The sequence below is a fragment of the Nicotiana attenuata genome, chromosome 2, assembly GCF_001879085.1.
Source record: "Nicotiana attenuata strain UT chromosome 2, NIATTr2, whole genome shotgun sequence".
In the NCBI taxonomy this organism is placed as follows: Eukaryota; Viridiplantae; Streptophyta; class Magnoliopsida; order Solanales; family Solanaceae; genus Nicotiana; species Nicotiana attenuata.
This window is the reverse complement of record NC_031990.1, coordinates 79071-95146: the sequence shown is the minus strand read 5'-3', so window position 1 is coordinate 95146 and position 16076 is coordinate 79071. Positions and strand designations below refer to the sequence as shown.

Here is a 16076-nt window from a genome sequence, read left to right as displayed (position 1 = left end):
TACGGAAAAAAGGAAGGTAGTGACACATGGGTACATGTGTTTATAACATCATCAAGCCTCTGAGGGCATCCCATCATATCATCTCGGCCACTGTGGGCAAAATCATCAACGTATACCAGCTGATCAGGTGGTGGTGCATGTAACACCATAACCGTTCCCCCATATATATATATATATATATATATACGCGTATATAATTCCATCTGGTTGACCTTTCTGGTGCCAAAGGCCTACCCTTCCACTTTACAGTAAGTTCTAAAGGTCATGGGTCAATGTGCATGTAAAAATGCATGAAATGCATATGAAATACGTTAATAAAATCTCTCGGAATGCCATAAAAATTAATATGCCTTTCGGATATACTTTATCAAATACATATTTTTTTGAGACCCATGAACAGAAGATATAATAATAATTCACATGGGGAATCAAGAATATAGACACCCCTAGTATTTCTATGAATAGAGTCGTTTATGAAAATTGCGCATTTGCTCGTTTCGTTTGTGTCGTATAGATCATGCCAAAAGAAAGAAGGGATAGTCTTAACATACCTGGAGTAGGAAAATTCGTATGGTATTCTTGAAAAAGGTTGCACCGTACTTTCTTAGAATCACAAAATCTCGCGTTGCTACTGTGCTAAGAAATTTCGTCGGTTGAAGAAATCACTTTGCAAAATTGTACGACGTAATGGAAAGGAAAAACGTTGCTGAAGAACACTTTTAATTTATGCTGCTTCAAATTCTCATCCCAACCAAAATTCTCATCAGAAAATAAATTAAGAACCTTCAGATTAGGAGAATGCTTAAGCAATAATATCGTAACTTGCATGCAAAATTCATCAATTCCCACTGTCAATTTTAAGGACTTGAGCTTATAAAACGTGACTGGAAAGTTTCTTACTTCATGATATACACTATAAAGACCTGAAACGGAACCCAAGCATAATTGTCACCAACTTATCCCTTTTTCAAGGTTCATTTGAGCGTGCCATATACATTAATGATGCATGAGTCACAATTGTTTTAAGGCAAAATTTGCCACGTTGAGTTCTTATCCAAAATATTTTTGGATAATTATCAATTACCCGCATAATTAAGAATTATCTTAACTTGCCTAAAAAATTACTCACTTTTAACATACTTTATACACCTTACTATCATGGTCATGTATTACCTTCTATGGCACTAGTCCATAAATATCGGATATTTTAGCTCGGGCCGTATTTTATTCCAAAATGTCAAATTTCGACGAAATTCATTTTCTTCGATTCACTTAACCTTTCACCTTCACGAATTAACTTATCACTTGTTTGAAATAGCGTAATACTTATAATCCCAAAATAAATCCCGTTCCCGAACTTACGTTGATTAACTTACGATGAAACTTCAACGTACGAAAATGCGGAATGTAACATCTCATTTCCGAGCTTCCATTAATTTATTTATGGCGCACTTTCACGTACAAAAACATGGGGTGTAACAAGGCATACCCAAAGGCTACGGCCAAATTAATGCGAATCGAGATGTCTGAATCCCACAATCACAATAAGCCTTCAAATTCTTTGAAAAACCGGTTAAAAAAGGCTACCCTCGGCAAATAATCAAAAAGGGCTTTGATAAAATCAGCCCTCAAAAAAACCTTAAGAGGTATCAAATTATCTTAACACAAACGTGCTGAGGCACAAAAAATAGAAGGGTTTCAATGAACATCGAACCCTCAAAAAACCCAATGGGTAAAAAATACATGCTAAGGCATAAAAAAATTTTACTAAGCAGTTTTAGCCAAAAGAGGGGAATAGTAGCCATCTTTTAGGTAAAAATAGCACAGTCTAGCCAGTTTTTGGACTGGTCATTCAAAAATAGTCGGCGTTTACCAAGTCAATGAAAAATAGCCACTATTTTGCTGCAACAGAGACCGGTCCAGCATAATATACTGGAGTTCGGTGCACCTGTGTATGAACTTCCTGCATATTATGCTGGAACTCCAACACACAGAAAGTTCCAGCATAATATACTAGAGATTCGAGCACTTGTGTATGAACTTTCAGCATATTATACTAGACCGATATACTTTGCTGGAACTCCGGTATATTATGCTGGAGTTCTAGTGTACTTATGCTGGAGTTCCAGCATACTTATCATGGAACTCCAGTATAATATGCTGGAGTTCAAGTATACTTATGCTGGAACTCCAGCATAATATACTGGCGTATTTTCCGAGTTTTGAACAGTGTTTTCGCTCAGATTTATCTTTACATGAAAAGGGGCTAAATTTCTATTACTTTTGAAATTGGGCTATTTTTGAACGACCACTTGTAAATCTGGCTATTTTTGAATTTCTCCCATCTTTTAGAGGCCATATCGGCCCGATTTAAAGAAGCCTAAGGGCCAATACACTTAGAGTTCGAGATCTTGTTCTCATTCCATCCGAACCCAAGGGTTCGACTATCCCGAGCCCAAATAAACAATAACTTGATTATGGCTCGGGGACTCGCCGTTATCCGACACAAACCCTTAAGTTTCATGGTGACTTCGAGGAAGCCAGCCGAGACCAAAGTCTCGAACACGCCGTTCAAGGCATAAGATTATGCTAAAAAATTTACAAGGCAAAATACGCATGTATAAAGATCGGGAAGGTACTCAAGAGAAACTTTCTTTTATATATCTGAAAAAGGATATGTACAAGAGACCGTCAAAGGTCTTAAAAAAAATCCTAACTATGCTCGGGGCTGGTTTCTCCCTCGGGAGCAGCTCTCCTTTGGCTCCTCATCGTTTTCGGACCCATCTTGCCTGCCTTCATCGCCATCATCATCGTCGGAGGAGAGAAGCAACCTAGCATCAGCTTCAAGCGTTTTTGCTTGAGCTATCTCTTTAGAGAGGTCATAACCTCGAGCGTGGATTCCCTCAAGGGTCTCCCTCCGAGATTGGCACCTCGCCAAGTCATTGCTCCATCGCTCTCGATCGGAGGCCTCTCTTAGCTGCATTTGAGCAGCCTAAACATCAGCCAAGTACACGTCTATAGACTTGTCAACTGAGATTTTCGTCTCCCCGACTTCTGCCTTGGCCTCAGCAAGCTCGGCTTCGAGCTCCTCAATACTTTAGGCTTGGTCCAAGATTTTCTCTTTGACGCCCCGAAGTTGGACCTCAGCCGATAATAATTTGGCCAAGGCGGCCTCTTTCTCTGCAGCAAGGCGGTCCATGTTCTCCTTCCACCAATCGCAGTCAGCTTAAATTTGATCGACCTCCCCTCGGAGCAGCTCGATCCTCTCCAGCTTTTGCTGCAACTGAGATACTGAAGTATTAGCCTCCACAATTGAGTCGAGTAGACCATAGTCTTTCAAAATTATAGTTACCTGCGCATATAGCTCGGCTCCTTCCTTACGAGCCTGGGCAAGTCTGCTCGGAGGTCCCTGATCTCCTCTTCTTTCTTCACATAGAGGCATTTGAGGGTATCCCTCTCCTCGAAAAGTTTCTTGAGATCGGCCTCACACCGGCTCAGCTCGGCTTGGGACTTGTTGAACGCTTCCCGATAAAGCACCACAGCCTATGAAAAAAGGAAAGAAGTCAGCAAGAAGAAAATAAATTAAACATGATAACAGGGAATGAAGTTTACCTGGTTCAGGATGCGATGGGCCTCGTCAAAAACCATCGACGCATCTAGGTCGGAAACCTCATCGACCCCCGCAAGGCAACCGCAGAATATGTCTTCCCCGTCATGGATCGTTCCCACATCGGGGGTCTCTATTGCTCGAGCCTCCCGAAATTGCCCTTCAGAAAATTAAGGGCCGGACGGCGAATCATCGATAGTGATTGCCCCATGCAAGTCACTTGGGGCACTCTCCCTTCTGAAGAGCCCTACTACCGGACCCTTTGGGCACACTTGCCGTTTGTTCGTCACGGCAGGAAATCTCTTCGGCCCCCGATGACTCGGGGACTTTGCTCGAAGTACCTTCCAAGACAAACTCGGTCCAAGGATGAATCTACTCGACCGTCACCGGCCCATCTGCCTTCGAAGCCTCGATGCTTCCCCTCTTTCGAGGCACCAACTCACAACTAGCGTCCTCCCCCTCCTCTTCCTCATCTCGTAGCTTTTGGGCTACGCCGGCAGATAGAGCAGTAGAGTCGTCCTTCAGCTTGCGAGCCCTACTCTTCTTAGGCTCCGGGGTATCGGAAGGCGAGGTCCTTCTCCTCTTCCTGTCCTTGGCCGGTTTGGAACCACCTCTTCCCTAGGTGGGGCCGGCCTCAATTCAGCGACGTCTCCGAGGCCTGTGTGAAAGGGAGTCAGGTATATGTAAAAATAAATGTTTCATAAAAAGACGTCGTAAGCATACAAGGTAGACTTACCATGGTTTTTAGCCTCCCATCCACCTTTTGCTAAGTCACGCCAGCAGCGCTCAGCATGAGAGGAAGTTGCAGCCAGCTTCCGAACCGAGTCTTCGAGGTCGGGGACCGCGTGAGGCATCCAGGCAACCGCTGCATAACAGATGAAAATGTTACACAAAGCAAAAAATAAAGCACGAAGATTAATGACTAACACTTACATTTAGGGTTCCACTTCTCGGGGAACGACAACTTCTCCTCGGAGATGAGGTCGCAGGTCCTTACCCGCACAAATCGGCTCATCCAACCTCGGTCCATGTCCTCGTTGATGCTTGCAAAAAAGGACTTCGTTGATCGGCATTGAAGCTTGATTAACCCTCGATAAAGTTTTGGTCGATACAACCGTATAAGGTGGCTGAGGGTGAATTCCAACCCCTTGGCCCTACCAAAGAATAAGTGGAGCATAATCACTATGCGCCAGAACGAGGGATGCACCTGGCCGAGGGTAAGCTGATACGTCTTGCAGAAATCGACGATAACTGGGTCGAGGGGACCCAATGTTAAGGGGTAACTGTAAACACTTAGAAACCCCTCCACGTGAGTAGTAATGCTTTCTTCGGGGGAGAGAATTTGTACCACGACCTCGGGCCCCCAGTTGCAATCTTCCTTCACGGCGTCGAGCTGTTTCACCGTTATCGAGCAAATATACCTCGATACAAGTTCACATCGGCCAGGGACCGACGGAGGGTTCTCGACTTTGAAGTCGTTTTGTAGAACACAAGGGCCAGGAACAATCTCGTGAAGGAGCGGTTCCACATGCGTTTTCTCACCGGCCGGCCGGGAAGAAGAAGAAGAAGAGGCTTTCTCCTTTTAAGGGAAGGTTTTGGAGGTTTTCGCCATTGATTAAGATGAGATGAAGCGGAAAGAAGTGGAGTTCAGTATTTTTGGTCCTAAAAGATTGAATCTACGGGCGGTGGAAGAGAAGAGATGGGAAGAGGAAAATACTTAGAGAAATTGGTAAAGATGAAAGTAAAGTTTGATTCAAATGGGAAACCTGTATTTATAGGTTCACGGTGACGGTTCGGTGGCGCTAATGGCCGACCGTCATTGGCAAGCATTTAATATTTTGGGGAAATGAACCGACGGGACGTTTCGGTCACCTCGAGCGCTTACGTTATGGGGACGACGTCATCATCGGAGCCTCCGAAAAATCGAGGCTCAAGTCGTTTCTTATCATTTTATTCTAAGAAACGAGGGGACTATCTGTGTATGGTGGAAATTGGGGCTTTCCAATTTTGCCCCTCGATAGGAAAAGTGATATCACGTCGGAAGGCTAGGACGCCGAACTCGAGGTCGAAGCTCCTTTTTAATGTGGAGGTCGATATCATTTACCGAGGTCAGAAGAAGGCATGCTTCGAGATGATACCGTCATGATTCAATAACGGAAAGAGCGAGATACCCGCAACGGGCCGGAGATCACGGCGTAAGTTTCGGAATGGATTGGTCTTCAACGGTTAGACAACTGTCAAATATGATTTCCTACTGTAATTAGAAGTGTACCTTATATAGGACTCCCCTATTATATAAAGGGGGATCCCATTCTTTTGTAACTCACTGTTCACTGATAATAAAATATACGCGTTCATTGATAATAAAATATACGCGCATTATTCACTTGTTATTTTAGTCACCGTTCTTCAGAGTTGTATTATCATTTATTCCCATCATCATACCTCGAGACTGTCACAGGTCGAGGTCGAGATTTAGCCTACACACTGGTTTGATCTACTTTACTCTTTAATTTATCTATTTAATCCCTTGTTTATCAATTGGCGTTGAATTAAATTACATATCCTTAAAACCACAATACAAGTTTAATTGTTACTCGAAATTTAGGGTAAACACAAGTATTCAATGTCATGACTACTAACTCGACTAATTTGAATTTACATGGTATAAAATCCATTATGTAGAAATTTAGCATTATTTACCATTTGCTATGGAGGACTTTATTGTCCATGATCCAACACGAAACTTCTAAAAATAAAAATAATTTTATCATTTCATCATCTTATTTGGTGATATGTAATTTACAATCTAATTATTCACACGTTATCTATGAAGACACTTAGTAATTTTGAACTTATATATCGACTTTATTGTTAACTATTTATCGATCAATCTTGTAAAAGTTTACTTCCTTGAATAAACAAATTGTACACAATTAGATTACTTAAAGTGTAATAACAAAAAATTCTATTTAATAATTCAACTGGCGTTCTAGCATGAGGTTATATGCATTTATGCCTTTATGGTATAATAATGTTTACACGATCGAATTACTTAACAGTTTGTTTGGATAACTGTTATGTACCATTTCATATTATATTGTATTGTAATGTATCGTTTTGATGTATACAATATTTGAATAGATTGTATTGTTTGCCGTTGTTTCACGATGTCATGCACCAACAATATGAAGAATAAACTTGCAATATCATAAAGAAAAAGTAAGGTACGAGATAGAATTATTATATAAAAAGGTAGGGTAAACATAAAATAGAATTATTCAATAAGGAAGGGCAAGATGAGAGAAAAAAATAAGGTAACGATGCGACCACACCAAATCGGTCGTTCCATAAAGTGACATTTTTCGTCGTTACATACAAATTTGTTAAACTAAAATTTAAGTAACAATCAAAACAAATATTACATTTAAAATAACAATATGATATAATACAGTAGGTAATAACCGTCCAAACAAGCTGTAAAAGACAATTACGAGTAACTTATTGGTATGGCAATATATACTAGTATAACTTATTAAAAGAATATAGTCCATAATAGAAGAAAGAAAGAGAAAAAAAAAAACACAGTTCACCTAACTCCATCTTTATTATTAATGACCGTCTAGGAGGTTGGCAGTGTCTAAACACTTTAATGCAATGGCACCCTCCCCTATACATTCAACAACTGTATCAATCAATATAAACACCTTCTAACCCCCACCCCCACCCCCACCCCCTACCCTATATATACACATTCATGTGTATTATATTTTGTAAAGAAGTGATATGTACCAAATATGGAACTATTTGCATGAATAGGGTCACCATTATTTTGTTGCAAAATTGCACATTTTGCATGCAATTATTGTTTTCTTGTATTAAATGTTTGTTAAAGTAACAGCTGCAGCTAGCTAGCTTCTCATGCTTTAATATCTTTGTTTGAGTATTTTCTTGGGTTTTTGACTTAATCTTTGTAGTATCCAACACGTAAAGTTTGTTTACTAGTTTTAACTTTTTTTTTGTTTATTTCGAAAATTATCTGTTGGGTAGATAACCAAACTCAGGCGGACAATACAAAGATGTCTGCAAAATCCAAGTTCACAAATATACACACGCTATACTAAAGTGTTAGTTATAGAGGACATGTATTATAACATAATATAATATTGGTTCCGAAAATTACTAGACTTTTATAATGAATGGCTATTATATAAAGAGTTAGCTATAGAGAGGTCGGACTGTAGTCTTTTCTTCTTTGTTTTGTGTTGCTAAGGAATTATTAGTAGCCTATATTATCCATAATAGTGTTTTGTCAGCTTGTTTATTGCTTTGGGAGTGGAGAAATGAAGAAAATTTTAAAGAATTAGTTGGTTTGAAAAAGATAAGGAGAGAGGAAAGTTAGTTTTGATTCAGGTAAAATTTCTACTTGTAAAAAGATTCTCCTCTTTTTGTGGTTGTCATAACTTGGAAGGAAGTGGAAAATTGAAGAAGTTTTCAAGAATTTAGTTAATGTGGGGAATGAGCTAGGCAAGAAAACTTTATAGTATAATGTATGAATAGTGATTTGTCAATATATTTTCTAAGAAGGGGTTTTGCTTCTTTTTATAAGAAGGGTTTGTTTAATTTCTCTCCAAATTCTTGAAATAGTATTGTTGACAATACTATCTAATTCATTGGTTGATATAAATCTTGAAAAGAGAGTGATATTGAAGGTTTAAAGATTCTTCTTTTATATACTTTTTTTGAGGTGTTTAGATTGTTTCTGGTGTAATTGTAGCTATTGGTGTTTATTTGAAAGAAAATGGTTGGTAGTATTGAGGTGAAAAGTGGAAATAATGTGTACTCAAATGGGAGTGTACACAATCACAATGGCCTAGAGGAGAAACTTGATGAACTTAGACAAATTCTTGGTAAGGCTAATGGTGATTTGTTGAGAATTGTTTGTGTTGGTGCTGGTGCTTGGGGCAGTGTATTTGCAGCTTTGCTCCAAGATAGTTACGGCCAATTCCGCGATAAGGTTCAACTTAGGATATGGAGAAGGGCAGGTAGAGCTGTGGATAGAGCCACAGCAGAACATTTATTTGAGGTGATCAATTCAAGGGAGGATGTGTTAAGGAGGTTGATCAGGAGATGTGCATATTTGAAGTATGTCGAGGCAAGATTAGGCGATCGGACATTATATGCGGACGAAATCTTGAAAGATGGTTTCTGCTTAAACATGATTGATACACCACTTTGTCCATTGAAGGTTGTGACTAACTTGCAAGAAGCTGTTTGGGATGCTGATGTTGTGATTAACGGATTGCCCTCGACTGAAACACGAGATGTGTTTATGGAGATCACCAAGTATTGGAAGGAAAGACTAACTGTACCAATTATCATTTCTTTGGCAAAGGGTATCGAGGCTGAACTAGATCCAGTTCCTCATATTATTACTCCTACGCAGATGATTAATCGGGCAAGTAAGCTTTTATCTTTGTTCTTGCCTCCAGCTAATCTTTACTTAACCAATAGAAATTCCTAAATAGAAATGAAATAGAATTTGCTTCAGTATGAAATGTGATTGTTTAGAAAATATGCAGTGCAATATGGTGTGCTTCATTGCTGTTTGAATCTTCATGTTTGTTTAACAAACTAAAACTTGTCACTAGGGAACAATTCTAGAAATTTTGAAATTTTCTGATTCTGGTCTAAAATGTGGATCTTTGTTTCTCAAGTTGAGAGTAGCTTTAGACATTTCTTAACACAGGATTGCAGACATCGCTTTATATCTTCTAATGCATCACCTCTATCTCAGAAACACTAAGTTTCTCGGACATGGGTGTGTGTGTCCGACAGGGGTGCGGATCTAGAGGTCAGATTCTTCAAAATGTAAATTCTAAGGTTCGGGTATACGTATCCTAGTACGGATATGGATGCGGAGATCCGGCTACAAATAATTCAAAAAAAAAATCTCTATATAATGAGAAATTTTGTGGAATACTTGTGTATAGCTTGTAAAGCGTGAATTTTTTTTTATCCTCAAGTTGTAGATAAGTAAGGGATTGACTTCCTAGATAAGGTATGCTATTTCCTTCAAATTTACCCTAGTTTTGGTTCTGATTTTGGGAATCAAATTGTATCTCGTCTCGAATATTTCCGTTTGTCGTGGTCAAAGTACCCAAAATTGTTTGAGCAGATCCGGTACGGATCCCATACCCACACTAGTGTCGTGTAGACATGGGTGTGACATATAAACTGTCGTGTCAGAGCAACTTAGCAGAAACATGATATGATGGAAAAGACAAATGAAAGTCATTCATCGATATGTTAGTAGTTGTAAAAGAACAGGAAGAAAGCTTAGCCTTTCAGTTTCTTAACAATATCATCTGCTCGTTGCAGCTGGAGTACCATTGGAGAACATCCTTTATCTTGGTGGACCAAATATCGCCTCGGAGATTTACAACAAAGAATATGCTAATGCTAGGATTTGCGGATCAGAAAAATGGAGAAAACCACTTGCAAAGTTCTTAAGACAACCTCATTTTATTGTTTGGGACAACAGCGACCTTGTAACACACGAAGTCATGGGAGGCTTGAAGAATGTCTATGCCATTGGAGCTGGTAAGTGTTTGCCTTTCTCAGTGTTCGTTGGTCTGAGGGTTTTACTTTTATGGTTAATGCCATTCGTAGTTGATTCTTCATCTGTTTTCTAACAAGCTTTATTGTTAAGAAACCAGATAAAATTGGGCATCTAATGCGAAGTTGCACCAAATCTATGACTATATTCTGCCTTGTTTTCGATTACAGGGATGGTGGCTGCGCTAACAAATGAGAGTGCTACGAGCAAATCAGTATATTTTGCACATTGTACATCGGAGATGATATTCATCACCTATTTGCTGACGGAAGAACCGGAAAGGCTTGCAGGGCCTCTGCTAGCTGATACATATGTTACATTGTTGAAAGGTCGTAATGCTTGGTATGGTCAAATGATAGCTAAGGGAGAACTGAGTCTCGATATGGGTGATAGCATTAGCGGCAAAGGAACAATCCAGGTATTCACTTTTTATTACCTCTCGTCTGATTTTGTCGCTTTCAAGAGTATACCAAACTTAAGAACTAGTCTTTTATTTTCTAAGATGTCCTTCAAAAACAATGCCAAGTTGTTGTAGAAGACTGATTTTGTACCATAACAATACTTATGCCGTCGAGGTAATTTGCAAATGAACTGAAAACATATACAATGCCCTTGGCATGGACATAAAATCTGTTTCTTTTTTTGAAAACACATATGTATATGGTCTAAAATACATGATAAACATTCTTATTACAACGTATCATGTGCTAAGACTCAACACGTACGGATTAGAGTTATTTGCCTCTCTTCCTTTACAGATGGGGAGCAAAGATATAAACTACTGAAATAATATGCTTTCCACCGATTTTTTTTATTCTGGTTGTACAGTGAAAATGTATACTCGGCGTTTGGATTTGACACTGATTGTCGATCCTGAAATTTTCCCGGCAATTTCCTCTTGCATTTGTACCAATGCATCAAGTTATTCAGCTCTGTCTCTTGCTGTAAGAACTTCTAAGGTTCCGACTTTCCAAACAGTCACGTTCTTTTACCTCTTGTATAGGGAGTTTCTGCTGTCGGAGCTTTCTATGAACTTCTAAGTCAGTCAAGCTTGAATGTGTTACATCCCGGAGAGAATAAGCCGGTTGCACCAGTTGAGCTGTGCCCCATCTTGAAGACTTTGTACAAGATACTCATAAAAAGGTAAGTCTTTGCACAACAGAACATATAGATGTTGCTTGTAATTTGTTGCTAATGCCATGTTATGAACTTAAAGAAAAAGAAAAAACAGTTGTGCAGGAATTATTATTGTTACTATAGTTAGAATTTTAACTTTTATACACTAAGGGGTTGTTTGGTAGGGGAACAAGTTATCTCGAGATTATGAGGATTGGATATAATACGGGGACTAAATAATGACGAGATTATTTAGTGAATATATTTTTATTGGAAGATATTTGATTTATTGAACTAAAAATCGGATATACAGGGTATAATGTAAACATATGTTTGGTGAATATCAGATAAGTTGGGATAAACTTTTATTTTTAATTTTAACCTTGGATTGTTTAAAAAACTTAGGGGGTAAAGCGTTGGAGAAGGGCATCTTTGTCATTTTAGTGTTTATCCCGAGATTATTGTTCCACCCTCAGCGTGTGATAGAATAATACCCAATTATGGGATTGACTAATCCCGGATTCAAAAATTCAACCAAATGCGGGATAAAACAATCCCGCATCTAATCTTGGGATTATTATCCCTTATCCACATACCAAACGACCCCTAGCAATATAAAGAGCTAATTTTATCATGTTTTAGCACGTTGTTTGCCTTGTTTTCCGAGTTACTAATTCCACTTGTTATGGGGAATTAATTGTAGTTATCTTTTACATGACATGATTTAGAATTTTCATTTTTGACTGATAACATCTCTATGTGGTTTTTGTACTTCCAGGGAACAAGGGCCAATGGCAATTCTTCAGGCACTGAGGGATGAAAACTTGAACGATCCGCGCGATCGGATTGAGATTGCGCAAACCCATGCTTTTTACAGGCCTTCACTTCTTGGACAGCCTTGATCAACAGTTCATGCAAAAAACTTAGAAATTAAGCAATGAATAAAGTATATAGACTGGTTCAAATTGGATTTGTTATATTTGGTGAAGAAAACATATACTATTTGATACTCAATTTGTACTGATGAAATTTACCATAACATGGTCCTATTTTCTTGATATTCATTTTGAATTTGAAGCTTATTTGTTCTTTAGGTGTATAACAGGTTTTGATTTGTAGCTGCTGCAAGTATGCTAACCAAATTATACTATAAAGGGCAGCTCGGTGCACTAAGCTCCCGCTATGTGCGGAGTCCGGGGAAGGGCCGGACCACAAGGGTCTTTTGTACGTAGCCTTACCCTACATTTCTACAAGAGTCTATTTTCACGGCTCGAACGCGTGACCTACTGGTCATATGACAACAACTTTACCAGTTACACTAAGGCTCCTCTTTAATCAGAATACACTATAATCATGGGAAACAAAACCAGCTGACTACTACAACAAAACATGAATGAAAAGGCTTGTGACATTGCTAATGTATAGTGTTCTTTGATTCTACTCTTTTTATATCTTATGTTAGATTGATAGGTGAAATTGGGGAATCCTTGGTGCAATGGTAAAAGTGGGTTCAAACTGTGAAAACATACTCTTGCTAACATGCGAAGTAATGTTTCACACAATTGACCTTATATGGTATTGGTCTTTTTTCGAACCCTGTGCATAACAGTCTCATGCTAACATGCAATGTAGTGTTCCACACAATAGACTATAACCTCATTTTACTAGGATTCAAGAAGCAAAATTCACACAATTGCATAAATGAAGTAATGGGTTAGAGAGAAAGGCTCCACCTTCTCTCTAAAGGTTCCCCCTTTAAAACTCCCTAGCTATTCTCTTTCTCACTTTCTTTCCCTCATCTTCTCCAGATGAATACTTACGAACTAAGCAACTTGAACCAAAAAGATTTGACCCTTAATGTCCTAACCGGAGAGATGGACAGCCAAGCTTTAACAAATGAGCAAGTAGCCCTAGGGGTAACGCCAGGCCCTTCCCTCACTACACCCCCCCCCCCCAATGGACATGGAAATATGTAGAGGGAAACACACGGATGAACCAGCAACGGGAACAAAGGACATAACAAACCCTACAAAAAGGATGACCTTCCTAGACACCTTGATATCGGGTAACATCGCAAATAATGAACCAGAGGGCAGCCAAGTCACAATACAACAAAACATGGACTCCTTTGAACAAGAAGATGAAACTAATAACTACCCTAACCCAGAGTTCTTCATCCCCATCACCTCATCGGATAAGGAGCGCATATACAAAAATTGGACCAACGCTCTTATTATCAAAATGTTTGGCAGGAGAGTTGGTTACCAATTTCTCCAAAAAAAAGCTTCACGCGATATGGAAACCAACTGAAACCCTATCTCTGGTGGACCTAGGATGCGACTACTACCTAATAAAATTTGCTAAAGAGGAGAATTATAACAAGGCCCTCCATGAAGGACCATGGTTCATAGGGAATCAATTTCTCACAGTAAGAAAATGGGAGCTCAGATTCGTAGCTTCTAAAGCTGCGTTAACATACTCAGCCATATGGGCAAGACTCCCGGAATTACCCACTGAATTCTATGACTACGATATACTCCAAAAAATTGGAGAAAAGCTAGGACAACTAATACGCATTGATGCACGCACCAAATCCGTGCTAAGAGGTAAGTATGCTCGACTATGCATAATGGTTCCCATAGAAAAACCTCTCAAAACCTATATTGTGATCGGCAAACATATACAACAAATTACCTACGAGGGTTTCAACCTCCTATGCACAAATTGCGGCAGGCTTGGACATAATTTGAGTAGTTGCCCTTACCAAAATCCAAAGATGGTGGATCAACAGCAAACAAAATGACACTGCCTAAGCCACACACAGTGGAGACTATCACACAGAAGATTGACCAATGGACAATTGTTACCCACCAAAAGAAAAACAAAAAGTATCAAAACAATTCACACAACCTAAACCCTAGAAAAGACCTAGAGTACCCTAAAGGATTGACTACCAAAAAGCCTAGCCAAAGTACACAACAATGGCAAAAAATCGATGCTGGAAATGACCAGAAGCTATCACCAAACATTGAGGGAAGCCAAAATCCGTTGGACAATACTCAGCCTTTAGGTGAGTCTTCTGCTATCTCACCCCGTCCCTCTATAGACCAAATCCAACAAAAGGATAATACTTTTCTTAAAGACCCAAGACATCAACATCACAAGGACAATCCCTTCTCTTGCCTTTACACAAAGGACCTTGCTACAACCAATCTAGAAACCACTAACTCCCCCCTTAACTCATATACACCCTTGGGCAATACTATTACCAAACAAAAGCACATGACAGTCCCTTAGCAGTAGCAGTAGTACCAGCGAAGGACAACAACAAAAAGCAATCTATGGATATAGACTCTAATATACCTACAAATAGCCAATCCCCCTCATTAATGCAAAACCTTAGTAGCTCACAAATAAACACCTCCAACTCTCCTCTGCAAGCCTTTAGCCCCCAACAATAAAAACACAGTACAAATCAACCTCATTCCTTGTCAACCTCAAGTCATAACCCCATTAATGAACAAGACATTTTGACTCCTAGGATGGACAAAACTTTTGCAGCACATAATGGCCCTACTACCTTAGTAACGGATACAAATAACTACTTACCCATTAGTAACGATTCCAACACTCCAAAAGACTCAATCCAAAGTAAAAACAAAACACAAGATGCCAAGGCTACCATACAACCACAACAGGAGATACCCAAGGCCACGAAGAAATGTTTGGACGAGGCCACATCTCTCAAACCAACCCCAAGCCCCTCTGATCTTCACTACAAGACCCATACAACCAGACCATGCTCCCCAATCTTGGTTGGAATGGGGTCTCATGGGCCATGCTTTGAACATAAGCTTACAACTAGAGGGGAGGGATCTTATAGTCCAAATAGGGGATCCATCCTACCTAGCACAGATTGTAATGGAAGGGATGCAACTAGGCCTAAACAATGCTATGATTCGCCCATGGATGAGTCCCCAACAGCCCCACCCCATGCAAATGAACCTAGGTCCTCACCCATCTCCATGGAGCTCCCATGCATGGCTCCAACAGCTCACGTACAGCATGCCCAACCCCAACCTCCCCATGTACCCGTCCCATGAAAATCCACAAACCCTTGCTCCTACTTTCCAAACTACTCTAGCCCAGCCAAACTCTCAACCCAGCAGCAGCACCCCCTTAGCCCCGCTGCCCAGAACAGTACCACCCCCACCCCTTCTAAACTTGAGCCAAGCACAGATGGCTACTCCAACACTACAAAATCCGAGCCAAACTGTGATGGAAGAGGAGGAAGAAGAGGAAGAAATCCCAACAGAAAGAATAGTGGAGCACGGAGTGTTAAGATACCCAAAAACAATGGCCTTCCAAGTAAGAAAAGAAAAAAGGTTCATCTTAAGTTGCCCAGTGGATTTGAGGAAATGCTCCATCTCCATCAGGAAAGTGAGTTGATAATAGGTGAATTTAACTATAATTAGGCCCTAAAGAACCACCTTCTTGTATAGTTTTGATGATAAAAGTGATAAACAAAATGCTCTGATTAGTGCTTTCCATGCTTTGCAGGTGATATATGACAAGAGAAGGCTATGGAGTACTTTTGGGATCAAATATGGAGAAAAAGAGGCCAATCATAAAATTTTGCCAAATGAACCAAGCGAAGCAGCTCAAGCCAGGCCTGAAGAAGGACTGCCGCGGTTCCACCGCGACCGCGGCAGAACCGCGGTAGAAGACTGTCGC

At 39.8% G+C, this 16076-nt stretch overlaps 1 protein-coding gene across 1 annotated transcript; it reads left to right on the top strand.

The window, feature by feature from the left end:
- LOC109242685 (probable glycerol-3-phosphate dehydrogenase [NAD(+)] 1, cytosolic) lies at window positions 7387-12424 on the top strand. Its single transcript, XM_019409532.1, has 5 exons — window positions 7387-9069; window positions 9989-10210; window positions 10397-10644; window positions 11230-11369; window positions 12121-12424. The coding sequence occupies exons 1-5, from the start codon at window positions 8409-8411 to the stop codon at window positions 12242-12244; spliced, it is 1395 nt and encodes a 464-aa protein (XP_019265077.1). The 5' UTR covers window positions 7387-8408; the 3' UTR covers window positions 12245-12424.